The 26,712-nt window shown below is 39.3% G+C and overlaps 1 protein-coding gene and 1 long non-coding RNA gene across 4 annotated transcripts; one reads left to right on the top strand and one right to left on the bottom strand.

The window, feature by feature from the left end:
- Positions 1–3,716: 3,716 nt before the first annotated feature.
- LOC110143848 (uncharacterized) lies at positions 3,717–12,199 on the bottom strand. 3 transcript variants are annotated; one of them, XR_011483493.1, is made up of 4 exons: positions 11,787–12,199; positions 6,862–6,956; positions 6,094–6,156; positions 3,717–4,427 (listed from the first exon to the last, which is right to left on the bottom strand). It is a non-coding gene; the product is annotated as an uncharacterized lncRNA (long non-coding RNA). The 3 variants fall into 3 exon arrangements; XR_011483492.1 differs by lacking the exon at positions 6,094–6,156 and having other exon boundaries at positions 11,787–12,195; XR_002315707.2 differs by lacking the exons at positions 6,094–6,156; positions 6,862–6,956.
- A 52-nt stretch (positions 12,200–12,251) lies between these two features.
- On the top strand, positions 12,252–25,929 carry CCT8 (chaperonin containing TCP1 subunit 8). The gene is made up of 15 exons (XM_020903595.2): positions 12,252–12,393; positions 14,721–14,811; positions 15,486–15,565; positions 17,092–17,241; positions 17,713–17,893; positions 18,006–18,067; positions 18,968–19,105; positions 19,992–20,170; positions 20,885–20,951; positions 21,028–21,115; positions 21,207–21,322; positions 21,827–21,898; positions 21,979–22,143; positions 22,441–22,560; positions 25,702–25,929. The coding sequence occupies exons 1-15, from the start codon at positions 12,334–12,336 to the stop codon at positions 25,777–25,779; spliced, it is 1,647 nt and encodes a 548-aa protein (XP_020759254.1). The 5' UTR covers positions 12,252–12,333; the 3' UTR covers positions 25,780–25,929.
- Positions 25,930–26,712: the final 783 nt, after the last annotated feature.

Raw genomic sequence — 26,712 nt, 5'->3', positions numbered from 1 at the left:
ATCAGAGAAAGCAGGGTCACAAAAGGTGGCCTGGCCCTGCCTTCTTCAACGAGCACACACACACACACACGCACACACGCACTTTCCCCTGGGTCACCCAAAATTCCTTCCCTAAATTGATCAATTGTAGCCTAAGATGGCCTGTAATGATAGTAGTATCTGGGCTTCAGTGGCCTCAAGAAATACAGCATTAGTGTTGTGGAATGCATTTCCTATTAGCATTTTTATTATTTGCAGCATAATTTATCTTAAAACCAATTTCACTTCTTTTAGCCTATCAAATAAAACTAACATGCTTAAATTAAACTTTGTAGGATGTGAAATAACTCAAGGAGAGCTTATGAGAAGAGTTTACAAGAACCCAGGAATTATATTTATCCCTTACATATAATTCAAAACATGATGAAAGTATAATGCAAGTCTGCAAATTTGTGTGCTTTTTGTGAAAAATTGATTACATATTTTAAAATAAACACTTGTAGGAGAGCATAACAAAAAGTGATAGTATTTATTTGATATTTATGCTTATGCTTAACTTTCTTAATCAAGCATATTTAGAACAGCCTGAATTGTGTATCTATTTAAACTTCACTTTTCATAGCTAAACTGATGAAAAAAATAAAAGCATCTATCTTGATCAAAACTATTAGAACAAAATTGAAATATTTTCCCACTTTGCTCTCTCTTGAGTATATAGTCTTGAAATTCAGCACTTTTTGAGAAATATGGGCACTATTTAATGCATAGTGGTTCAATAAAATGGTTCAATAGAGTGGTTCAATAAGTTAAGAAATTAACTTAGTGGATTAAACACAACCGGAATCCCTCTCCTGGGCATCGCAGTTTAGTCTTCAGCTCTTACCTCTGCATGAGTGCAGGTTTTCTGTAAAGAAACCTCTTAATTAGTGTCTTAAAGCAGGGTGGTTTTAAAAAACTGGCTTTGGAATTTAGCCTGAATAAATACTGCCAAGACTTTAGGAGCTGTGTGGCATAAAACAGATAATTCAACCTCTCTGCGCTTCAGCTTCCTGATCCAAAATTTGGAGTTCATTCATTGATTGAATACCTACCATGTGTTCAACATTGTTCTAAGATATGGAAATATAATAATAAAGAACATGTTTGGTCCAAATCCTCATGAAGATTACATTACATGAAGCTGAAACTGAAGCTCCAGTTCTTTGGCCACATGATGCAAAGAACTGACTCATTGGAAAAGACCCTGATGTTGGGAAAGATTGAGGGTGGGAGAAGAGGTCGACAGAGGATGAGATGGTCGGATGGTATCACCAACTCGATGGACATGAGTTTGAGCAAGCTCCAGGAGTTGGTGATGGACAGGGAAGCCTGGTGTGCTGCAGTCCATGGGGTCGCAAAGAGTCGGACACGACTGAGCGACTAAACAGCAACAATTCTCATATTACATTGTTGGAGACAGTTTTAATGAATTAACACAAACATTTTCAGGGAATATTAGATGTCATGATGAAAATAAAACAGTGTGATGTGAAAGAGGTATTGAGTAGATGCTTCAGATGGAGTTGTCAAAGAAAGCTTTCCTGGGAGGTGAGATTTAATCCGGGACCTGAACGTCAAGAGGCGCCATCCATGCTGCGGTCTAAATAAGCTGCCCAGGCAGAGGGAAGAGCTGGGGGAAAGGTGAGAGTGAGCTTACATGTCCCAAGAACAGAACAGAGTCCTGTGTGACTGTGGCAGAGTGAGTGAAAAGCAAGCAGGACACGGACTTCCCTGGTGGGCTGGTGGTTAAGACTCGGCACTGCCAATGTAGGGGGTATGTGTTTGATCCCTGGTTAGGGAACTAGGAGCCCCCACACTGCATGGGAGGCCAAAAACTTGAATGAATGAATAAATAAATGATACATTTAAAAAGCAGAGCAGGACAAGCAGCAGATAGGGACTAGATCATGCTGAGCCTTCGAGGCCCTGTAATAGAGCTTCGTTTTTATTTAAGTCCAATGTGAAGGCATTAGAGGCTTTCCATTAGGCTGGCTATGATGATTAAATGAGATAGCAAATATGAAGGGCTCAGTACCAGGCAGACGTGGCCCAGAGTAAACACTCAACAAGAGGTGACAACATCACCCTTAAACCCAGGCATATAATATCAGGAGGTCCAAAATGTTCCTTCTTATAAAATTCAGGGTCAAGATTATTGCAGAAAGAACAAGGCCCAACTAGGGGACAGGGCTCAAGTGCCAACCACCATAAAGCCAAATTCTCATCACCGTGGGGCATGTTTTACTGTGATATCTTCTTTATCATCATTGTCATCAACTAAACTAAAATCAAATCTTAGGCCAGCCCTGTCCACCATTCTTAATTTTTGCCATCTTCCTATGGCAAAGTGAATTTGAAAAGGCAATCCCAAGCACCATGATCACTATGAAATGACATATTGTTTCTCCCAGTGCATCTCTGGGTAAGTGGATTTCCTGTTTCCCACACCTGCTGAGACTCCCTCCACCTACTTCCCAAAGCAGGTGGGCAGCAAACACTGAGGTGGGAACATTGAGAAGTCCATTTAGGTTGGAACTCACATGAGTGCATCAAGGATTTTTTTTTTTTCCCCTGGTCACACTTGATCATCTGTGCACTCCGTTTCTGGGACAGCACCATATAAAGCAATCCTTACTCTGAGGATCATTTCATTTACTAAATCATGGTTTATTTTTTCCTCTGGATATCACATGCTATTTTCGAGTCCATTTTCAAAAGGTCTTAAATGGCTTGGCTCAAAATTGGCTTTGTATTAAGGGAAAGAACCAGTGTCCCAGAGTTTCAATCAGCACCTCGACAAATAGGCGACTGACCTGCCCCGGAGTGCTCGGAGGTTGCCAATGGCAGTAGCTGGCTCAGAGATTTCCAAGGTTCACGTCTCTCTGCTGCTCTTCTACATTTTCCCTACCCTATTTTTGATGAAATACAGGAGCACAGTTGTTGGCCTTATGGGAAGAGGTTGGAGGATGCACGGTGTAGTATCTGCCACCATATCTCATGTAACTGCTGAAGGTTCAGTTGTCTGCACTGTCTAGTCGCCTTGCATTAAAAGAATTTAACTACCCAAGAATTTAACTACCCAAGTTGTCTTTCACATAGAGTGATAAAGTTACAATCTTGCATCAAAGTTGTCACAACATTGCTTCAAAAAACACACTAACCATGCCATTTGTTGTTGTTATTCAGTAGGTAAGTCATGTCTAATTCTTTGCGACCCCATGGACTGTAGCCTGCCAGGCTCCTCTGTCCATGGGACTTCTCAGGCAAGAATACTGGAGTGGGTTGCCATTTCCTCCTCCAGGGCATCTTCCCAACCCAGGGATCTAACCTGTGTCTCCTGCATCTCCTGCATTGGCAGGCGAATTCTTTAACACTGAGCCACCAGGGAAGCCTGACCATGTTATTTCCATTTAATTAATGGACGGAGGAGCCTGGTGGGCTACAGTCCAGGGGGTCCACAAAGGGTCAGGCACAACTGAGCTACTGAGTGTGCACACACACACACACACACACACGCACTGTTAAATATAATGGCCTTTCAGTTATATATGAGAGAAATGAGGTTGTTTTTACAAACGAATTTTCCAGACAAGTGAAGTTTCCCCATCAAGAACCAAAATCAAATATGTTTCAAAATTTGCCATTGTTTTTGGCAGAATTTAAACGTATTTCATATACTCAAAGACCACTTCAAGAAATGCAAGAATCATTATTTTCTTTATTTATAGCCAATGTCCACTTTAAGACACTGATACATGTAATGACTTCACTAAATAGCCCCAATTATGTTTCTCTAGTTCTTCGAGTCTCCTTTAAGTATGTCGGGTCCTTGTCTGTCTGGCTATTATCTGTCTGACTGTTCTTGGCTTGTGCTTGCTCACACCCGTTGGCATTTGATCTGCCTGAGAAACCAAACGATAAAGCTTCTAGGAATGAGCTGCATTATTTCACAATTCTCAGTCCAAAGGCCCCAGGCAAAGGCCTAAGAGTCATTCCAGATTTCAAGTAAGGATAAAGTACATAGGCTTGGAGACACATATTTTTCTTACTATTTTTTTTTCCTTTTTCCTTTGTAATTTTTTGTGAAGTATGAGAATCACCTTGAGATGAGTGATTGCGTGTTTTTACATGTTCTAAACCTTGCCTTGCATTTTCTAATACATATTGCTTTCTAGCCTTTCTAAATATGTTTCCTTATTCATCTCAGGAAGTTAATTTCTAACTGTTGTTAAACTGTTTTCTTAAGTTGTCAAAGATCCCTGGATGATGTTGTAGGGTGACCAAAAATATACATATATTTTGGAAGGGATTTTTGGTAGCCTGTCTCCTCCTTCTTCATCAAGATTCCTGAAGCGATTTAACTTTCATCTCGGCAGTGCAGCTTGGAATAGGTTCAGAAGAGTGAACGTCTGTTAAGGAAGAGAAAACAGCTCTGTCAGATAGCAATGAGAAAATGCAGTTGCTCTACCCAACCATTTCATAAATAGACACATAGATCCTTCTTAATTTTATTCCCCTGAGACTAATGACTGATCCTAATGAAAATCCCAGTAGAAATCATTGTAACAAAAATAGCCAAAACATTAAGAATAGGACCAGTGAGAATGATGATGGCCGATAAGCATTTGAAATATCAAGCAAACTTGCTAATCCAGCCACAGAAATAAGTACTAGCTCATGTGCTAAATAACTAAACAAAATTGGGAACTGTTTTACATGAATTAATGAATATGTGTATCTTAAGAAAAAAATTCTACAATCATCCTTGATTCCCTTTACTATTTTTTTTTTTTTTTTGGCCGCACCCCATGTCATATGGGACCTTAATTACCTGAACAGGGATGGAACCTGCACCTTCTGAAGTGCAAGCAGAGAGTTTTAACCACTGGACACCCAAGGAAGTGCCAGTCCCTCATTGCTTTCAATGGAATTAATGTATGGTAATGTAAGAAGGTCTCAAGCTTGTTTTATACTTTGGTTTTGTGTTACTTATAGTGTAGTTGTGTTTCTAGCAAAAATGTCAACTTCTCTCTTTAAATTAGTAAGAAAGGAAAGAAACGAAGAAAGAAAGAAAGGGAAAAGGTCATTCTGCAATAAAGCCTCTAACTCCTTTAATCATCCCTAACCTATCTGTAAACCCATAAACTAGCACTTTAAAAAATACTCAGCTCATACCATAAAGGATTTGATGTGACATAAAAATAAATAACATTGATAAAATTTTTTTTTTTAAGTTGAGATGGTCTGGGCAAAATAAGAAAGAAGAAGCAAGAAAACAATAAAACCAACTAATGAACAGTCTACAGAAACGTCACACCGTATAGTCAGTAGAGCTGTGCTACACACTGGCTCAAAGTTTCTAGTAATTTAAGAGAAATGAAGAAGTTGTAAGACTCATTGGGATTATAAGATAAAAACAATGGTTGAATGATTAATTTTCCCCACAGGCCATATTAAAAGGGCTTCCAAGGTAACTCAGTGGTAAAGAATCCACCTGCCAATGCAGGAGCTGCAGGAGCCACGGGTTCAATGCCTGGATTGCAAAGATCCCCTAGAGGAGGAAATGGCAATCCACTCTAGTATTCTTGCCTGGAAAATCCCATGGACAGAGAAGCCTACAGTCCATAGGGCCAAAAAAAGTCAGATAGGACTAGACACGCAGGCATACAAAAAGGATATTGTGTAACAAAATGCTTGACATCCACACAAACAGGCCAAGAATAAAGTTAATAGGCTGTTACAACTGACTCTTCCTTCAGTATTCTTTACTCTTTTGCTACTCCGTGATAACATTATGGAAAAAAACCTAACCAACTTTTTGGCCAACCCATATAAGATAATGTAATGCATTTTATCAAACTCAGTTCTCCAAAGAACTAGAATGTTGATGCTCTGGCTTGATCCCAGGGCAAAACTTATTACCTAAATGGAATTTCCCTCAAATGTTAATTTTTGCAACTAGGCTTTTGATAAGAACTTGATAAAAGATGGTTAAAACTTATATTCTCAAACTAGAATCCAGGGTGCAGATAGTCTGTGCAGTAAAATAAAAGCTGAGAACGTTGAGGAACTAACCAAGGCAAACATCTCAATATCTTCAGGAAGTACCAATATCGTGCCTTCTTAAAAGTTCTGCATCTATTTCAAAATATAAATGGAAAACTAAGACACTGAACTTCTACAGTACAAAGAAGTACCACACTAATTTTCAGCCTGAATCTTTTCAATGTAGATGTTATCAGCCATTCACTGCAGCTCAAGGGGAAAAAATATCAGTAGTGCACTAAGAGAAAATTTTAATTTAAGCAATGTTGCTGTCCAGTGAATCCTACACAGTAAATTGGTTCCTTTGGTACATTGACTGTACGCTTGTCCTCAATTTTCATGCTTTCTTCTGTCTACACCCTTTGAGGCTGCCTTCCTACACTGACCCTGGGCGTGGACCTACTTTGGCCAATGTGATAGTGGCAGATTTGACAAGGCAATTGCCCATTTCTGCTTGCTTTCTTGGAACCCTCATTTCCAAGAACACAAATCCAGGTAGCATTTGGAAAATGAGAACTGTCTCAGTTGAGGACTCCTAACCTATCAGCCCTCAGCCCACCCACTATCACAAACTCAGCAATTGCTTCCATCTGCATTCCATGTAGGAAACAGAAACCACTCTAGGTATCAGAAAAAGTTTTCATACAAGGAATCAGATGCTTCAGAAGCCCACCACGGATGAATGCAGCAGTAAGTTCTCAGGTGGGCCTCCAGGAATAAATCCTAGGTGTCACAGAACTGACCCATCTTGGGAGCTTATATTTCCTGTAGGTCAGAAAGGTGGGAATCAGGACTCACCACCGGACAGCCTGAGATCAAGAACACACCACTGCAGCTGTGTGGAAAGAGCAGGAAGCCAGGATAAAAAGCCTTCGCCATCACCTCAGCTGCCCCTGCAAGCAGAGCAACTAGTGGATCAGTAATGCCAAAACAGCATCATCTCATGACTCTGCTTGCTGGAAGAACAAAGCAGCATGAAAATAGACTCTGTCTCCCCACCACCTTCCAACCCTCACATAAGGTCTCTGATTGGGGGAGACTTATTTATATCCCGAGCCATAACCACAAGTTGTGGTTGTTCAGTCACTGAACCTTCCCTGTCCATCACCAACTCCCAGAGTTTGCTCCAACTCATCTTCTTTGAGTCAGTGATGCCATCCAACCATCTCATCCTCTGTCATACCCTTCTCCTGCCCTCAATCTTTCCCAGCATCAGGGTCTTTTCCAGTGAGTCAGCTCTTCCCATCAGGTAGCCAAAGTACTGAAGTTTCAGCTTCAGCATCAGTTCTTCCAATGAATATTCAGGGCTGATCTCTTTTAGGATGGACTGGTTGGATCTCCTTGCAGTCCAAGGGACTCTCAAGAGTCTTCTCCAACACCATGGTTCAAAAGCATCAATTCTCCAGTACTCAGCCTTCTTTGTGGTCCAACTCTTACATCCGTATACAACTGCAAGTAGACCTGGACATACGATTTTCGCTCTCTGGTCTGAGAACCACACCCGTGTGCCAATCTAGCAGAACTAAGGCAGTAACTTCTAATTTTACTAAGAGAGGGACTGGTAAACATATTTTTAGTTTAGCAACAATCCATTCATAACAGCTGAAGGGGAACTTCTCTCTCAAGTCATCTAAGAGATTCCATCAATCTCTAGAGATCTAAGGCCTCACAAATAGAATTTAAATACATTGTTTCACTCCATTTCACCTTTCTCATCCCTTTAACTAAACCAGTTCAATTATAGCCATAAATAGTCATGGGACAACTAAGCCAACATTTACAGTTGAGGGGGAAATGATCACTCTCATCCCGTCCACGATCTCCATTTTCATAATGGTAATAACCAAGAAGCGATTAACTGTGTGTTGTGCTGTGTGTCCAACTCTTTGCGATCCTATGGACTGCAACCTGCCAAGCTCCTCTGTCCATGGAATTTTCCAGGCACTAATACTGCAGTGGGTTACCATTTCCTCCTCCAGGGGATCGTCCCAACCCAGGGATTGTACCCTTGTCTCTTGACTCTTCTGGATTGGCAGGTGGATTCTTTACTACTAGCGCCACCTGGGAAGCCTACAATTAAATATACATTTCTTTTTACTTTCGTGGATCCAGAAAGGCTTTAAGGGAGATGCTAACTACAGCCTAGCCTTGGACAGATTGACTGGACTACTGATGAAAATCTAAATGTCAGGCACATGCAGAGCTCATTTTCACACAAAACAGCTGCAAAGCATTCTTTATACTAAAGTCACAGATGATCCTGGCCCGCTGGTCACCATTAAGGGCACCAGGAAGTCTTGTTTCAGCCTAGGCAGCCATAGAAACTTGTAGTATCCTTGATGAGAATTCAGTCAAAACTGGGGTGGGGAGAGAGTTGTTAGATAGCAATATATTGAATGAACCAGACCCTTTTTCTTGGATGTTTAAGAATGAAACACACAGAAACCCATCTGAGGGGGCTGGAAAACTAAAAGACATAGAGAAAAGGATGCCAGCCAAAGCTAAGATGTAGAAAGAAGAAAAATCAGCTGAAAGAGGTAAAGAGAATAAAATGCCAGCTTGGTAGAAGGCATAGAAACAGAGATAAACTAAGATATGAAATTGGTAACTCTGTACACATGAAAAGATATTTGTGTGATTTATTACATTTTTGTGATTCTTAATAACCAGCATTTTGTTTCCTTGCAACCTCAGAAAGCCTAACTCATAGACCACTACTCCCAAAACAAAGGGAGTGACCTCTCCCGGTTTACCCCACATGAAAAAGCAGCCTCTAGGTGCAAACCAAGTTGGTGACAAATTTACCATTCAGCATGTCCCCATAAAAAGTGGCTCATGGTGACTTGAGGCTTAAGGAATATCTTCATTTGTTCTTTAACAGACCAGATGTTTAAACAGCTCTTCCTGCTATGGGATCCACAGAATAAATTCCCCAAATGACAAAGGTGGTCCCACAGCTAAGCAGACAGTGGGTGATCCAATAAGGACAATATATTCATCAAGGCAAATCTCATCTGATTTATCAGCTAAAGTAATGACAAAAATGTTCCTGTGAGCACAGAGAATGCTAAGGACTGTGTCTCCCTGGTCTTCGCAAGCTCCTGAGCAAATCCTCTTGATTGCTTTGTGTTATTTTCTGGTTTCTAGAAACCTCATCTCCCAATTCTTTGGTCTTCCCTTCATAAAACGGAGCAGGACGGGATGGGCCTTCCTTCCCCACGCCTCATGTCCTCAGCCTGCCTTTTGTTTGTGGAAAACTTTAGTCAAAGCACAAGTTTAATCAGAGAAACGAGAACATGTGGAAACAGGAAAACAATCAAAGGAGAACAAATACTAATAATACACTCATTAAGCATAGTCAAGGACCTTTAGTTCTTTCTCTAGCGCTGTAGAGAAAATTCTGAGATGTCTCTTGTGAGCTGTCTTACAGGCTCTGAAACCCCTCCCAGGTGGAGAAGTTAATTACGATGACCAGACTGTAGCCAAGCCCTGGGCTGCCACAACTCCAAGAACTGGCCTCAACACAGTGGAAACAAACCTGCCCTAGAACTGAATACTAATTGTACCTAAAACAACCAAGCGGACACTGGTCAGACCACTGATGACCAACTTGAAGATGACGGTCAGAGCTGCCTGTGATGTTTCCGCACGTAGCCCTCTTTGTCTGTCTGTAAAAGCTCTTGTCCCACCGGTTGCCAGAGGGGTAAGTCGGCCTTGGGACGGATGTCCGCCCTCCTGCCCAGCTGTCAGCATCTGAAATAAAGCAAACTTTCCTTTCCACCAACCTGGCCTGTTTATTGGCCTTTGAGCAGTGAGGAGCTGGACCCCACACCTTTCGGTAACATTCAGACACCCATTTAGCCATCCGTTAAGTCTCTGCTTCATGCAATGTCCAGCGATACATGCTGGCGATACAGTGCCTACCTACCAGTTGGGAAAGATTGCAACAAATTTTGTCACAACTAGGATAAGTGCTGTGAAGGAGAAGCACGGAAGCTGTGAGAATGACTCACAGGGAATGTCTTGGGAGTCATCAAAGGCTTTCTAATGTAAGTGTTTGTTTACTGAAGTAGAACTAAGTCAAAAGGGAGCAGATGAGCATTCTAGGTTGAGCAGAGCAGAGGCTGAGACCTTGAAGCAGGAGGTAAAGCAGACAGGATGAACTATTCAGGCTTCTGTGGCCAGAAGACAGAAGGCCGAGAAGGCAAAGATACAGGTGCCATAAGCAGGGACCAGAGCCAGGCCCAGAGCCATACTGAGAGTTTGTGTTTACTTTCTAGTCTGGGCAAGGAATATTTGGCTAACTATTTGGATCCAGTGGAAATTCTGCCCTTGAGTTTTCATTCCACAATTATGAATACACCATTTAATCCAAGTAATACAAAATGAATTTTTATCTAAAAAGCATTCTTCTTAGCAATTAAATCAATTTAATTCTTGATCAATTACCATATAGAAGATTTTAATCGATTTAATCCTTCCCATTTCCTTTTAAATTTACTAAAATTAATATCAATTGTCAAACTTTGTTATTATTATGGTTACTTTTATTATTAGTTTTGGCAGTGCTGCTGAGGAATGCAGGTTCTTAGTTCCCTAAGAGGAATCAAACCCACTGCCCCCTGCTGTCAAAGTGGAGTCTTAATCACTGGACTGACAGGGTAGTCCCCAGATCAATTTTTTAACTAAAACTTTCCATGGAAATTTGATTCATCAATAGTTTTATCCTCAAATTATCTACCATGGTCTCTACCAAGACTTGATACCTTAATTATTTTTATTAAAATTTTATCAAGTGTCATCTTTAATCCCTGTCAGTTCTGTTGTTGCTGGTTATGTTTATAAGCAATGCTCTGAGTTAGATGAATTAGTTTTCACTTATTTCTTAGCTAAACCATAAGGAAATCTCCTGCTGCCCTTGGACCACCCTTTATGGATCGCTGAATGTTTCCCAAAAGGTGGTTCACATACCGTTTGTTTGAGATGGCTGGTTAAAATTTTTTTTTAATAATTATGCATTTAAGTGCTAATTAGAAAAAGTTATAGTACACGTAACACATACGATTATCCTTTAAGACACACTAAATCTGTCCCGATTTAAGGAAAATAAATCATTTGCAAGTGTCTAATCAAGGAACAAAAGACAAGCCAAACGTTCTACTCAGTTGTCTATATTTTTTACTAGGAGAGTGGATTACTTTCACTGTGTGAAATTATTCTTTAAAGTATTCTGCCTTCATTCAGTCTTTTGAAATCAGTCATGTGCTGATGTGGGATGACAGAGATCAGGTTTTAAAGGATTGTGGGAAAGTAAAAGGGGTTTCTATTTCCAAGAAAAAGCAGGAAAGGGATTTCCCAGGTGTTCCAGTGGTTAAGACATCATGCTTCCACTGCAGGGGGGCGAGGTTCCACTCCTGGTGGGGGAACTAAGATCCCACATGCCCTGTGGGGCGGCCAAAAAACAGAAGGAAAAAAAAAAAGGAGGAAAGAGGAATACAGTTGCTTAACAACGTGCATTTTGCAATCTAATCTGGGTAGAAATCCTAGTTTTAAGACTACTAGCGCTGTTATCTTGTACAAACTACCTTTTTTGTAAACTGCAAAAGGAAGTAATTAATAAAAGACTGACCACTAGCTAAGATACCGCACATAAAGCAAATAACGGGACCTGGCACATATGAGCACTCAGTACGTAATTTTCCTTTCAGATTTGCATTTATCACCTTCAAGTCCCCAGAGATGCCACAGCGCCCAATTCTGAGCCCAAGTTCAGCCACAGATTTGGAGGATGAAGGCAGGAGTTCGGCATCGGAAAAAAAGGGCTGCCCACCTGGCTGACATCGTGGGGAGCTCTAGAAGATTTACAAGGAAGCTACTCTTGGAAGCCGTGGCAAAACTCAAGGACAAAACTGACAAAATTCAAAAGTCCCCACCACAGAGCCGATGCGTCTAAGCGAACGAAATAAGCGGCAGCGAACCACATCCGCCAGTCAGCCTACGCGTGCGTCGGCCGGAAGACAGAAGGCCCAGCCCGATCGAGCCGCCCCATCGATCGAGCAGATCGAAAATCGTCAACTCAGTTCTGGCGACGCGAACTGCTCCTTCTCGCGAGGGTTCAGACTAGGCCGGCGGGGGAAGGGGCGGGCCCGGCTGAAGAGAGAGGAGGAGCGTGAGGCTGCCGCACGCTACGTTCCCAGGAGGCTGTGCGCGCCTCTCGCTTCCTCTGGGATCTTCTGAGAGGGCGCGTGAACGGCTCCCTGCAGACTGGTCATGGCGCTTCACGTCCCCAAGGCCCCGGGCTTTGCCCAGATGCTCAAGGAGGGAGCGAAGGTAAGAAAACGAGGAAGGGGGGATGAGGTGGGAGAGCCGCGGCAGCCGCAGCCAAGAAAAGAAGCCTACGAACCGGCCCGGCGTGCCCACCCGACATAGCGGTCTGAGGGAAAGAAGATTCCAGAAAGGGAGGTGTTCTCGGGCGGGCTCGGCCGCGGAGGGCCGCCGGCATTTCGGGTTTTTGTTTGTTTGTTTGTTTTACGGGCCCAGGAGAGGGGGCAAGAGGCCAGAAACGGCGAGTGGGCGACGAGGCCGCAGGCAGCGCGTTCTGTACTTTGTATCCGCACAGGGTGTGAAGGCCGCTGTTTGCATTTTTCCTCCGTCAGTAAAACGGGAGTGAGGAGGATTGTCTTTAGGGGGCGCGAAGTGGGTGAAATAACGTAGGTGAAGGTGCTTTGAGTACTGCGAAACGGCTCCAGGAGCGGGTGGTCCGGGGAGGAGAGGGACGAGGCAACTCTTGCAAATGAGAAACGATGGGCTCCCTATTTAGTTCTCAGAAATAGTACATTATAGTAGGATAAACCTTAGTTACAATCCCAGTGGGTTCTGGTCTGATCTTAGCCAGCTTGAGGTAAAACTTAACCCTCTGGGTCTTGCTTTCCTCGTCTTTCAATTGGGGAGATTGGACGGAAAGAGTTGTAACCCACAGGGTAAGTGACACCCTGACCTAAGTAAAGCCTTTGTTTTTTGGCTAGATCTTGAAAGTAATTTTAACAGCATGTTGGTTTTTTTTTTTTAAAGTCTCAGACGTACTACTGTTAAATGTGTCTTTTATGTTCAATTAGTTGTGTTCCCTATTGTCTCCCAGACTTTCTGTGCTTAAAGGAATGTAGATAGCGTGGTTCCATTTGTGGTAACAGTTTGAGGGAACTAGGTTTCTTGTTGGCAAGGATGCATTTTGGGGATAATGTGACTCTAGTAGGTAAGGAGGTTTACTGTAAGAATTGGTGAAAGAGCTTTGCTGAAAATGACATGAATTCACTTTTTTTTTTTTTTAAGCCTGGGAAGTGTCCATATTTTTTTATTCTTCTGAGGCAGAAATAATAAGTGACCAAATAAGCAAAAAGGATAATTTCAAATAATGATAAAGGAAATTGGACGCGCACCTCTAAAAATAATTAAAAAGGAAAGTTTGGGGTAGAACAATAAATAAGATGTTAAGGAAAGAACTCTCAGCTCTGTGCTTAGTAGCCAAGATTAAAATGTTTCAGGCTAAGGGACCAAACTCTGAGGATGAAGTGAGTTTGACATCTTAAAACAGTGGTAAGAGATGAAATTAGAAGAGTTGTTGGCAAGGATTAGAGGGTGTAGGACCTTGTAGCCCTCACAGGGGATTTACATTTTATCCTAAGAGTGAGGGGAAGTCTTTGAACCGTTGAGTAGGATCTGATTTATGGTCAGAGGTGACTGTTCCTCAGAGAATGGGAGAGAAAAGGAGTATAAGGCAGTTTTGTCTGTCTGCTATGATAGAAATGTTCTGAATCAGCATTATCCAATGTGGTATCCACTAGTCACATGTAGCTACTGGGCAGTTGGACAGTGTTTAGTACAGTTGTGGGACTGAGTTTTTAATTAATTACTTAAATTTTAAATAGCCCCTTGTGGCAGTTGCCTACTCTGTCAGGCAAAGCAGCTCTTAAAAAATGTTCACATGAACAGTAGGCTCTTGAAATTTATCTGAGACTCACAAGTAAATCCCATGGCTAAAAGAAGTTCATTGTAAAATTTGAAAATTTGAGTACTGTGAGCAGTTCAGTTTTCAGTGTACACACATTGGAATTAATGTGTACAAATGAGCAGTTTGTTTCAGTTCAAATGAAAATTCACAATCTATGCTTTAGTTCTAAAAATGTATAAGGTAAATATGTTAATTCCCTCTGAACATAGACCTGTTGACTCTACAATGCTGAGGTTTTATCACATTCATACCACATGTCAGCTTTTAGAAAGAATTGGTAGACTGTGGAAAGGTACTTTTATCTGCAGTGGTTCATAGGCTTTCTCTAATCAGTCTTAGCACTCTTCTCTGCACTTCTCACCACACTTTTTAAAAATTATAGGCTTTGTTTTGATGTGTAAGTAGGTACCCATGGTCCCTAAAAATGTCATGCTTTATTCATTCAATTAGTGGACAAATCTATGGATCATAGATTACAATGGTATCTGTGGTATCATAGGAGCACCAAACACCATGCTCTATATACATCAATCTTGCTTGATAATGTCAGCAGTCTTTTGAGACAGGTACTATTCTACTACTCCCATTTTACAGATAAAGAAATTGTTGAGACTAACTGTCCTGCCTAATTAGAAGTTTTCTTCTCCAGCATTTTTCAGGATTAGAAGAGGCTGTGTACAGGAACATACAGGCTTGCAAGGAGCTGGCCCAGACAACTCGCACAGCATACGGACCAAATGGTAATTTCTAAATTCATGTTTTAAAAATACAGGACTATGATAGAATTTTTTGTAATAGTTCTTTGAAACTTGTTTGAGGATAGTATATGTAAATTGAGAGTTTTAGGCATAATACAGTATGCCATTGAAAATTATTTCACAACTCCTGTACAGTTTTTCTAATCTTTAATCAGCAGTTCAGATCTTTTTAGAAAAGTTGGAATCGAAATGTTACTTTTTGTCCTACTGAGAGGATAGAAAAGTTATGGTGCTTTCACCTTTGAGGTAGTACCTAGTGTTCATTGTTACAGCTGTGGAACGGTTCTCTTACGTAAAATGACATAATTTAAGGGAGAAAAATTGTCTCTTGCTTCCCACCATCAACTGAATTAACTGATACAAATTTATGGACTAAGCAAAACAAATATATTTTCAAGTAAATAATTTTAGTCTTTGTACATGTCAATATAATTTAAATTGAACAAAAATATGAACTTGGCAGGAAAGAAAGAATACAGGTGTGCAGGCAGGGGAAGCTATTGGGCTGTGGCTTTAAGAATAGGTAGTATGTTTTGAGTTCTTACAACGTTATTCCAAGTAATGGATGGCAAATTTGTGTTTCTTGACTGGATTTTCTTTGGTGTCTGGAGAAGTGTTTGAGTGACGATGGATTTCTTTTTCTAACTATTTTTGAGGAATGAACAAAATGGTTATCAACCACCTGGAGAAGTTGTTTGTGACAAATGATGCAGCGACTATTTTGAGAGAGCTAGAAGTAAGTTATTTCTTTTAAAAACCCAAGAACTGTTTTGGTGATGTCAAAAATTTAGTGTATTCTAACATCGAATAACCTTTATTTCATTCACATTGGATAATAAGGAGGTTTGTTTTTTTTTAATTCCCAACTTGAAAATTCATTATATAGATATTTCTAGTTATAGAGAATCCTCTTTATGTTTAACATCTTTGCTCCTCTTAAAATCTTCTGTAATTTATGGAGAGATTAGTTGTTATAAAATATACATATATATTTGCTGATACTATCAAATTGAATGTAGTCGTCTTTAGAGCGTGACGCTAAAGTGAATTATTCCATAATGTAGAAGCAGCTGATACTTTAAGATGGGTTTGTTTTAATTGTGTTTGTGAAATTAAATCAGTTGGTGGAATTTTGTTTTGTTCACCTACAGTTTTGATGGTATAGAGTCTGTAGAACAGATAACTGCCAGCGGGTTTATGAGGACAGTCTGGCGCCTGATCACACATGGACTGCCACTCCTCAGCCAGCTGCTAATTGAAGGATATGTTCAGTCTCAGGGAATTTTTCTTAAAGCACCAGGATTAATTCTTTAGTCAGAACTCCGTAGATAGCTTTTTAAATAATGATATGAGCGTGTCACTTGCTCAGTTGTGTCTGACTCTTTGTGACCCCATGGACTATAGCCCACCAGGCTCCTCTGTCCATGGTATTCTTCAGGCAGGAATACTGGAGTGGGTTGCCGTGCCCTAACCCAGGGATAGAACCTGGGTCTCCCACATGGCAGGCAGATTCTTTACCATCTGAGCCACAAGGGAAGCCCAAATAATGATATAGTGTTAAAGTAATAATATTGAACAAAACAGATCCACGAGATAGCTGTGGAGGGACTTGTCATTATGAAGGTTAACATTGTACTCCGTGATGTTCTCAGGAGTTATTTAAGTATTATGGGGCTGTTGTCTTCATAATAAACCAGTGTCAGCTATTTAGTTTTCTCAGTGCTATCACTTGTCACTCCTTACTTCTTTAAAAAGCATCTTAAATTCTAGGGAAGGACCACTTAAAATTTTGATACCCTTTAAGAATATTTTATATTTTTTTTTTAGACCATAATTGATAACCCCTTTCAGTGAGGATATACATAAATATTGAGACTTAACACCAAGCTAAATGACATCTACTTTAGCACTTCTGAAGCCTTTTTTTTAAAAGTGCCTTAGGTTGGAATTACTTTGTTTTTTAATTTAGTGAACTTGTAATAGTGTTAGGAACCTTATGTGTACAGTGTACATACTGAGTGACTGACCACTGAAAGAAAGTGCCCTGTGAAGTTACTGTCATTTATGGTGGTGCATTCGTGCTGATGGGTGTAAGGGGACCTGGATTGTCTTCTTGTGACCACACTACAGGTGGGATCAGAAGAGTTACCTGACCCATAGGAGATTGGAGTCATTTAAGAAGAAATGGAAAGGAAACTTTTCATATTGCTTTAAGGGTTAAATGTTTTACCTTGCTATTTAAATTCGAACGCCTTCTACCAGGTACAACATCCTGCTGCAAAAATGATTGTGATGGCCTCTCACATGCAAGAGCAAGAGGTTGGAGATGGCACAAACTTTGTTCTGGTTTTTGCTGGAGCTCTTCTGGAATTAGCTGAAGAGCTTCTCAGACTTGGCCTGTCAGTTTCAGAGGTGAGTGACCATTTTATAACCTACCCCTGTTTCAAATTTGCTTATGTGTGTATACCTACTGTTTCAAACTTAAGTCAGTACTACAGTAATAGCCAATACTGATTACCTTGCTCTGTGTCAGGCTTTGTAGTATATGTGCTTCCCATGCAATGTCTCGTTCTGTCCTTACAAAACCCCTGAGTGGGCCCTATTAAAAGTAATCCCAGTTTGTTTCAGATAAGGAAAATGAGCCTTAAGTTAGAAAAACCTTGCTCGAGTAGCTAGTAATGGCTGGCAGTTGGGGTTCAAATGTGGGCTGTCACCAAAGCCTACAGTCTTAAATGGTAGGCTTTGCCGTGAATGTTACTCTGGGAGTGTGCTTTGTCTTTTTCTATTGAAAATACCATATCCATTGGGTTATCAAAATGAGATACTTTAAGACACATCAAAATTATGTCCTTTGAAGAAGTATTTTTGCTCTTTACATTTAAGGTCATAGAAGGTTATGAAATAGCCTGCAAAAAAGCTCATGAGATTCTTCCTGACTTGGTATGTTGTTCTGCAAAAAATCTACGGGATGTTGATGAAGTGTCATCTCTACTTCATACCTCCGTAATGAGTAAACAATATGGTAATGAAGTATTTCTGGCCAAGCTTATAGCTCAGGCATGTGGTGAGTAAATATCAGTAAATGAAAAAATCCAAAATTAAAATGTCTTCATGTGGCTAAGATATTTTCTCTATTTTTCCAATATATCTTTTGATATGTCTTGGTTTCTTAACAGTATCCATTTTTCCTGACTCTGGCCATTTCAATGTTGATAACATCAGAGTTTGTAAGATTCTGGTAAGTTTAGAATACATCAATGTTATCTAGATAGGTCTTTTTTTTTTCTTTGCCAAAAAAAAATCTGTTAATCTAAATTTTACCCCATAAGTTTTAGACACTTAAGACTTCCTGCCTTCATTGTAAGATTTTGATCTTGCTAGATTGTAATACTACTAGTTTGAATTTAAAAGGATATCGACGTATTCTTAAGTCATCATTTTTCCATAACAGTTGAAAGGTTTAGTGCATAAACAAAGTATTAATTATTGGCACTCTTCATATATGCTGACTTATAAAATGAGCTTAGAAGGCAATTTTCAAGGTGGTTGAAGTTTTTCTCTTGCTCTATACTAAAATTCATACTTTTAATGTTAATATCTAAAGGGATATATTTGGTAAAAATTGTGATTGATGCAGTAAAACGTATAACTATTGGTTTACACATTGACGTGATTGTTAATATGGTCAAGTTTAACTTACATAAGTACATGCATTAGCTGTATGTGTTAATATATATGCTGTGTATTCTGACTGTCCATACACTGCCTCCCCTTTCCTGTTACCTGGTGTGCGTGTGAAATCAGAAACTTGGCTTTGATCCCTGTTCTGTCCCTGTCACTAAACAGTCCAGCCTGGTACATTGGTGCTGAGTGAATGAATGGCTTAGAGCAGTTGTCCTTTGATTTTTTTCCCCAAGTACACTGCAGGATCCCAGTCTGTAACTGTGGCTCATTGCCACAGTGATCCCTGCAATGAACAGACTGGTGTGCTTTTAATGTCCACCACTGTATCATCCCCAAGAGTCACTGCCTTGCTGTAGTACATTATTTAGTAATGAATATTTTTGGTACATGCAGAAGCAGGCAATTATCCCTGATGTCATGAAATCATTGATGATTTTGGTATCCAACTCCTCAGGGCTCTGGTGTGCATTCCTCTTCAGTATTGCATGGCATGGTTTTTAAGAAGGAAACTGAAGGCGATGTAACATCTGTCAAAGATGCAAAAATAGCAGTGTACTCTTGTCCTTTTGATGGCATGATAACAGAAACTAAGGTATGTAGATTTCAGAATCTCGAAGGTGAAAATTTGGGCTTCTTTTTCAGTTAGTCTTAATGACTCTTAACATTTTGAGGTGGAGTTTGCTCTTAATCCAGTGAATATGGCATAATTACTGAAAACCGCAGGCTTGTGTCTATTTTGTAGTTAGATTTATATTTGAATATCTAATTCACGTACTAAATAAGAAGTGAAACTTGAGATGGTGACACAATATTGTTTACAGTCTAAACAAACAGTTCTTGACTTCTAGTAGAACTTAACACATTCAGCAGGTTAAATGTTCAATGAAAAAAGGAGTATTTGCATGTTGTTCATTGCAATTTTTCAAATAACATTGAAATTCTGTAGCATCCTGAAACAAAAATAAGCTAACATAATTTGAAGTTAGTAACAGTTACAATTTGAAGTTTGTATTTGAAAATACATACTAAGAAGTCTGAAGTTTATAAATCACTGTTGATTTCATCGCTGAAATTCTTGAAATCTTGAGTGGTTGGTGCCTTTTAAAGTTAAACAGGTTTGGGGTGAGATGGGCCTGGTCATTTAGTCCACATTTTAGAAAAAGTTTGAGAACCACAGTGTTGATTTGGTACACTGATTGACATCAGAAGACAGACGTCAGGACACCTGCCTGACATCTTAGAGTTTCTCTAATTTTTCCATGAAAAGTGCCTGTCAGAGAGCAAATATGTTAGTGCTGAGTGTGGCAGAGGGAGAGGTTGTTGGTCTAGGAGCAAGCTGCATTTCTGTTAGTTTCGTACAGATTTTGTATTGTTTGATAATACGTGCATGTTTAAATTGTTTCTTTAATGTTATTCTGTGACTTTGAACACCAAAGTGATGAAATGGTTTTAAAGAAAATTTTTGCTTATTTTGCTAGGGAACAGTGTTGATAAAGAGTGCTGAAGAATTGATGAATTTTAGTAAGGGAGAAGAAAATCTCATGGATGCGCAAGTCAAAGCTATTGCTGATACTGGTGCAAATGTCGTAGTAACGGGTGGCAGAGTGGCAGACATGGCTCTTCACTATGCAAACAAATACAATATCATGTTGGTGAGGTAAGAGAGGACTGCATTCTGTTACTCCAGATTGTAAATGACTTTGGGTGGTGAAACAGTGAACAAATAAATTCAGCACACCATAAAGACTGGGAAGAGTGTTAAAAGGGGGAAGTATGAGGTATTAGATAATGTAGCAAGTGGACTTCACTTGGTCTAGGGAAACAGGAAACATATCTGAGCAAATGTACCTTTAGACTGAGAGCTGAAGGACCAGTTGACAGGTGTTGTTGAAGAGGGAGAAGGAAGAGTGTTCCAGGCAAGAGGAAGAGCTTAAGAGACCAGACACAAATCTGGTACACACTGTTAGCTAGAGTGTGGGGTTAGGAACATAACTTTGTTTATGAATTACACTGGACAACTTAACCGTTCCCACCTCTCTTAATATAATGTGCAGAGGAAATCACTGTTCTCTTTCTCACAGAACATTCAGTTGCCCAAAGTATAGCTAAAGTTTTCTATGTGCCAGGGCTTCCTTTGTGTTTTACAACTACAAACCCTTGACATCCTAAGGAGACTTGGGAATTTTCTCAGTTCTACAGTAATTCCATAAACATAAGTGGCTGGATTGCACAGTGCAGTCCAGACCTATTCTGAGCTTGAACCTTCAGGGAAGAAAGAGGGTGACTTAAGGCCTTGTGAACAGTTTCCTGTTTAATCTCTTGTGTTTTACTATGGTGTCTCCTATTAAGGTGTTTGTTTTGTTTTCTAAAGGCTGAACTCAAAGTGGGATCTCAGAAGATTATGCAAAACAGTTGGTGCTACAGCTCTTCCTAGATTGGTATGTATTTTGGGCACTATTAAAAGATAGTTGAACCTATTCAAATTACTTTATTACAAGAATCATTTTCTCACAGAATCCTCCTGTCCTTGAAGAAATGGGACATTGTGACAGTGTTTACCTGTCAGAGGTTGGAGATACCCAAGTGGTTGTGTTTAAGCATGGTGAGTAGTCATGGTAAAATGTACATACGTGATGTGTAGGGAGTTCATTTTCTTTTACTAATCTCCTAATATATATTTAATTTATTGACAGAAAAGGAAGATGGTGCCATTTCTACCATAGTCCTTCGAGGCTCTACAGACAACCTGATGGATGATATAGAGAGGGCAGTAGATGATGGTGTTAATACTTTCAAAGTTCTCACAAGGGTCAGTATTAGCATTCATCGTAGCTTAGTAATTTTAAGTCCTCAAAAACACAGTTGGGATGAGTGGCTTGTGTAAAGCACAGCACCTTTTTCCATAAGACTCCATTTAAGTGTTTGTTGCTGATGAATTTTCTTAAATGAAATATGAAAAGAAACAGCAAATCAAGGCTTCCTTTTTTAGCTGTCTTAAAGAGCTTATGGTAGTTTTTCTTGCACTTCAGTTTCTTATTCAGTAAATTCTTAGTGCTGGATCTGTGAAAATGTAGATAATTGCAGTGTTGTTCCCATTCTTCACTTTGATTCTTTTTCATATACCAGACCCTACGGTGAGGTAAGATAGCTTGTCCAAATCATTCCATTTTTTAATTGGAATTCGAATTTTATAAAATTTGTAATTGAATCAGATTTAAAGCTCTTAAGTTTGGTGGAGTACTGGAATCTGAAAAGATTTAGAAAACTGGAAATTGCTTCTTGGTGACTTGTTTTTTAAAATAACATGTTTTAGGATAAACGTCTTGTACCTGGAGGTGGAGCAACAGAAATTGAATTAGCCAAACAGATCACATCATATGGAGAGGTATATGGTTTTTTGTGTATAAACTGACTTTCTTGTTGTTGTTTGAATAAAATTGAGTAACTAGCACATTTTTGTTTTAGACGTGTCCTGGACTTGAACAGTATGCCATTAAGAAGTTTGCGGAGGCATTTGAAGCTATTCCCCGGGCACTGGCAGAAAACTCTGGAGTTAAGGCCAATGAAGTAATCTCTAAACTCTATGCAGTACATCAAGAAGGAAATAAAAACGTTGGATTAGATATTGAGGTATTTGGGAGAAAAAAGTGAACTTTATTTTGTGAATGTACAACATAAAAATAGGCATTAAAAGGAAAATCAGAAAATGTTCTGATTTGTGAGCACAGGATTTTCTTAACACTCTTTTTCATAGTTTGTCTGATAGAGAATTTAGTTTCCTTCTGCTTTATAGTGTATATAGGGTAGTACTTTTGCCTAGCTACTTATTCTAGTTTTTATTTAAGTAGCCCTGTTCCTATTATTAAGTGTCAGTATGTTCACATAAACCTTTAGAATGAAAGCATAAAAACAGTTCTGTATTGACAGGCTGAAGTTCCTGCTGTAAAGGACATGTTGGAAGCTGGTGTTCTAGATACTTACCTGGGAAAATACTGGGCTATAAAACTGGCTACTAATGCTGCCGTCACTGTTCTCAGAGTGGATCAGGTGAGTGAGAAATTAAATACTGATCTTTAAAAATACTAATTTTTATGTAGTTCAAAGTATATTTTCATGGGCCTAAAACACAGTTCTCTTCCTATTCAAAGTAAAGTACTCCTGTTTTTCTGTTATAGTTTTACATTTTATTGAAAGTACTGATTCAGCTAATTTAAATTATTTTTCCAATGAAAGACTCCTTTGCCACTTGGGAAGTGAAATGGGTAAAATAAATCTCATTTAGATTCATAGTTTTCAAGACTTTTTTTCTTAAAACCCTTTTTTTTTTTTTTTCTTAAAACCCTTTTTAAGAGGAAGTTCCATATGGAATATGGAAGGGTCATAAAAGCCTGAAGCAGACATTGCAGACTACAGTATTCTCTCACTTGTTTGCAGTTTTGCTGTGGTTTCATTTTACCCACAAGTCATCTGTTATGCCAGACTACTGTATGGAAAATTCTAGAAAAATGTAATTCATATATTTCAAATTGCATGCCGTTATCAGTAGCGTGATGAAATCTCATGCTCTCCTGCTTCAGGACATGAACTATCCCTTCATCCAGCATATCCACGCTCTGTACACTGTCTCTTAGCCATTTCAGTGATCAGATCAACATATTTTACTTCCTGGTCCCAAAGTTGGAGAAGGAAATGGCAACCCACTCCAGTATTCTTGTCTGGAGAATCCCATGGACAGAAGAGTCTAGTAGACTACAGTCCATGGGGTCGCAAAGAGTCAGACATGACTGAAGTGACTTAGCGCACAGTCCCAAAGTACAGGAGTAGTGATGCTGCCAACTTGAATACACTCTTATTGTACCTGATTGATAAGACTTGTACGGGTGATAAAAGCAGAGCGTTGTTACATTTATAGGGTCCTTACTGTGCTGTTTCAGGCATCCACTCAGGTTCTTGGAAGGCATCTGAGGGGAAATGTCTGGACCACTATCTGTACCACCATCAAGGAAATGTGGAGATGACAGGGCCTGGTGGTTAAGAGCGTTCTTCTGTGACAAATGTTGTCTTGGGGGTTTTAAGGTCCTCAGGTGTTAAAATTATCATAGTATTTCTGCTAATATTTTTTGAGGAATTAGGCAAAGAGGAAAAGTGGTGAAGACTATTTCGAATTGAGATAAATCAGAAATCACAATTTTTCAAAAAGGTGTTTTCTGGTACTTAATGAAATCTATTTTCTTACAGAATTCTAGGAGTGATTATTAACCAATGAATAATTTTTAAATATTGAGTAGAAAATTGTAATTGCTAGAGGCATAGTGTAAATCCATTTAATGAAAACCATTGAATGAAAATCATGCCGAATTAATCTTGGGAGAATCAAATTTTAGGTAGAAATGGAAAGGAAATAGTTTTACATAGAAATGGAAAGGAGATTGATCTAAGCAAGGACCAGTTGGCTGTAATTATAGCAAAACAGATTTCACTTTGGTAAAGAACTCTTTTCCTAGGTGAGATGACCAGAAATGGAACTGGATATCCATGGACTGGATTTAGTAATCATGCATTTTTATGTCAGTGCATCATACTGTTTGTAGAAAAAAAATGGTTTTGGAGTTTGTAAGCAAAGATAATGGGGGCCCCAAGAAAAAGTAGAAGGGGACAGAAGCTAAATAGACTGAAGCATGGGATAAGCAGTAAATTTTCACAGTGAAAGTTTGTAAGGAATATTTTGCATGTCAGTTAGCCAAGCAAGACAGTAGTGTTAATAACACAAGTGCCTTTCTCACACAGGTACTTCTGATTTTTGGGTTTAACCTAGGAAGGCTGTGTTATGTTTTACCCTAAGGGAGGATGTTCATTGTTTTTGCCATTAGCACTCTGTACATACCTATCTGAGGAACCCATCCAACTGTAACAAGCTTGTACTCTTCAGTATAGTTGTACGTAATTTTGCATAGTATGGATTTTAGAAAAGGACTTGAAAAGTTTCAGCATTGGACAGTGTAGTAGGGCTGGATTAGTGTTTGTTCGGGTGTGTACTAGTTCTCAAATTGTGCCCTAATCCATAGCATCCTTGTCACCTAACAACTTGTTAAAAATACAAATTCCCAGATCCACAGAATCAGAAACTCTGCAAAGAGGCCCATCAGTCTGTTACCTTAATTGAAGTATACTTAGGTTCTAAAATTATACTTACTGCTTTTAATTCAATCTGAATTTATCCCCAGTTGGTAAAATGTTATTGCAGGAATTTCAAGTTCTTTATGAAAGCAGCTTCTAAAAAGGGATGGGGACGCTACTGAAGGTGGTAGTGAAGATATTTTATGACTTTTGTTGCATGAGACTCATGCCAAATTCCTTGATGTTTTATGTTATATATATGTGTACTAATCAGGGATTAAGAGTTCTGCTCTGTGGAAAGCCAACTATGTTTAACTTCTCCCAAATTTATTTGAGCCCAAAGCTGCAACCACCACCTTTTTCTGTTCAAACATAAATCCTTTAAAAATGCTAGATGGCTATACTTGTAAAATGCTGGGTAAGTGCATTCTAGATAAATGAGGTTTCTGGCATGTACGTTTCCAGGCAACTAGGTGCTAGGACTTTCGTTTATGAACACAATTCTTGTACTTGAAGGGCTCTCATTTACTAGGAAATAAAGTAAAAGTTGGTTATATGAGGTCACTGAATAACACTTTTAAATTTTCTAGGCTCTCAGGTACTAGGAAATATTGTTGAACTTTGATATATATATTTTACCTATCAACCACTTTAGATTATAATGGCAAAACTGGCAGGTGGACCTAAAGCTCCTAAACCACAAGGAAATTGGGATAAAGATGGTTGGCAAGACGAATCTCATATATAAATAGCAAATCAGGTGCAAAACTGATTGATGACAGTGATGCATGCAGATGTTTCTCACATTCTGCACATTGGGTTGTTGAAATGCATGTCTTAGAAGGCCTCCCGCTAATGAATGCGCATTTTGTTGCTGTTAATGTCCACAAAAACAGAAAGCTCACCTGCTGGATGATAACCAACATTACGCTGGTGTTCCGTATGTGATGTAGTAACAGATTGCTCATTGGTGATGATTGCTTAATAACAAAGCAGGCTCAGAAAAATATTCTTCCTCTTCATTCTAAAGCTTGAGTTTGTAAGTGTAGTCTTGTGAATTTTGTTTTGCAGATCATCATGGCAAAACCAGCAGGTGGGCCCAAGCCTCCAAGTGGAAAGAAAGACTGGGATGATGACCAAAATGACTGAATGGCTTCATTTTTACTGTAGGTGAAGGTTGTATTTGTAGTAGTTCTATAGGAATTGCCTGATGTTTTCATATTCTCCTTAAATTAAGAAGTGTTTTGTGTTTGTATCTTGTATCCTTGAATGGATGATACAATAAACGTTACTATCAAAGCCTCTGTGTCTGAGGACCACTGTTCTTGGATCTGGATGACCTGTTTCGTGTCAACCTTGTTAATGAAAAACCGTGACACTTAAGGAAAGTCACCCAAGTTATTAGGGGTCTGTTTGCAGTATAAATCTGGCCTGCTGTTTGTCTTTGTACATAAGTTTTATTGGAACACAGCTGTGATCAAGTATTTACATACTGTCTATGGCCGCTTTCTACAAGGGAAAGGCAGAGTTGGAGTTATGAAAGAAATGAAGTGGCCTGCAAGGCCTCTGAGACATTTACTAATTATAAGAAGTGCTCTATAGGAAGTCTGTCAATCCCTGGACGCAACTGAAAATATGCCTCTTGACGTATAAATTAAGCAAGTCAATTTTTATCCGTGGAGGTTTGAAAAAAGCAAAGAACACTGTAAAAAGTAAACTTATTTTACAGAACATGTGCTACTATATGTTGGTTATATGAGGTCACTGAATAACACTTATAAATTTTCTAATTTGTTTTTGGCATTTCGAAGGAATTTAGATGCAGTATGGCTGACTGGGCCTTATATAAACTCATCAAAAGAAATTCTAATAGAGAACCTTACAGGAAGTTTACACAGTTTTGGTATTAAGGCTCTTAGGGTTGTATGTGCCTTGGAAACACTGACTTGAGTTCAACCAACACCCCAGCATATGCTTACTGCTTGGCATCAGAAGAACTACATGTATGTTACTGCCAAATCAAATATCCTATGGTTATAAAATTAATACTTTTGTTTTAACTAACACACTTGATGTTTTGTT

This window comes from Odocoileus virginianus, chromosome 25 (genome assembly GCF_023699985.2).
Source record: "Odocoileus virginianus isolate 20LAN1187 ecotype Illinois chromosome 25, Ovbor_1.2, whole genome shotgun sequence".
In the NCBI taxonomy this organism is placed as follows: Eukaryota; Metazoa; Chordata; class Mammalia; order Artiodactyla; family Cervidae; genus Odocoileus; species Odocoileus virginianus.
Note: the sequence above shows the minus strand (reverse complement) of the source record. Positions and strands in the feature narration are given on the sequence as shown.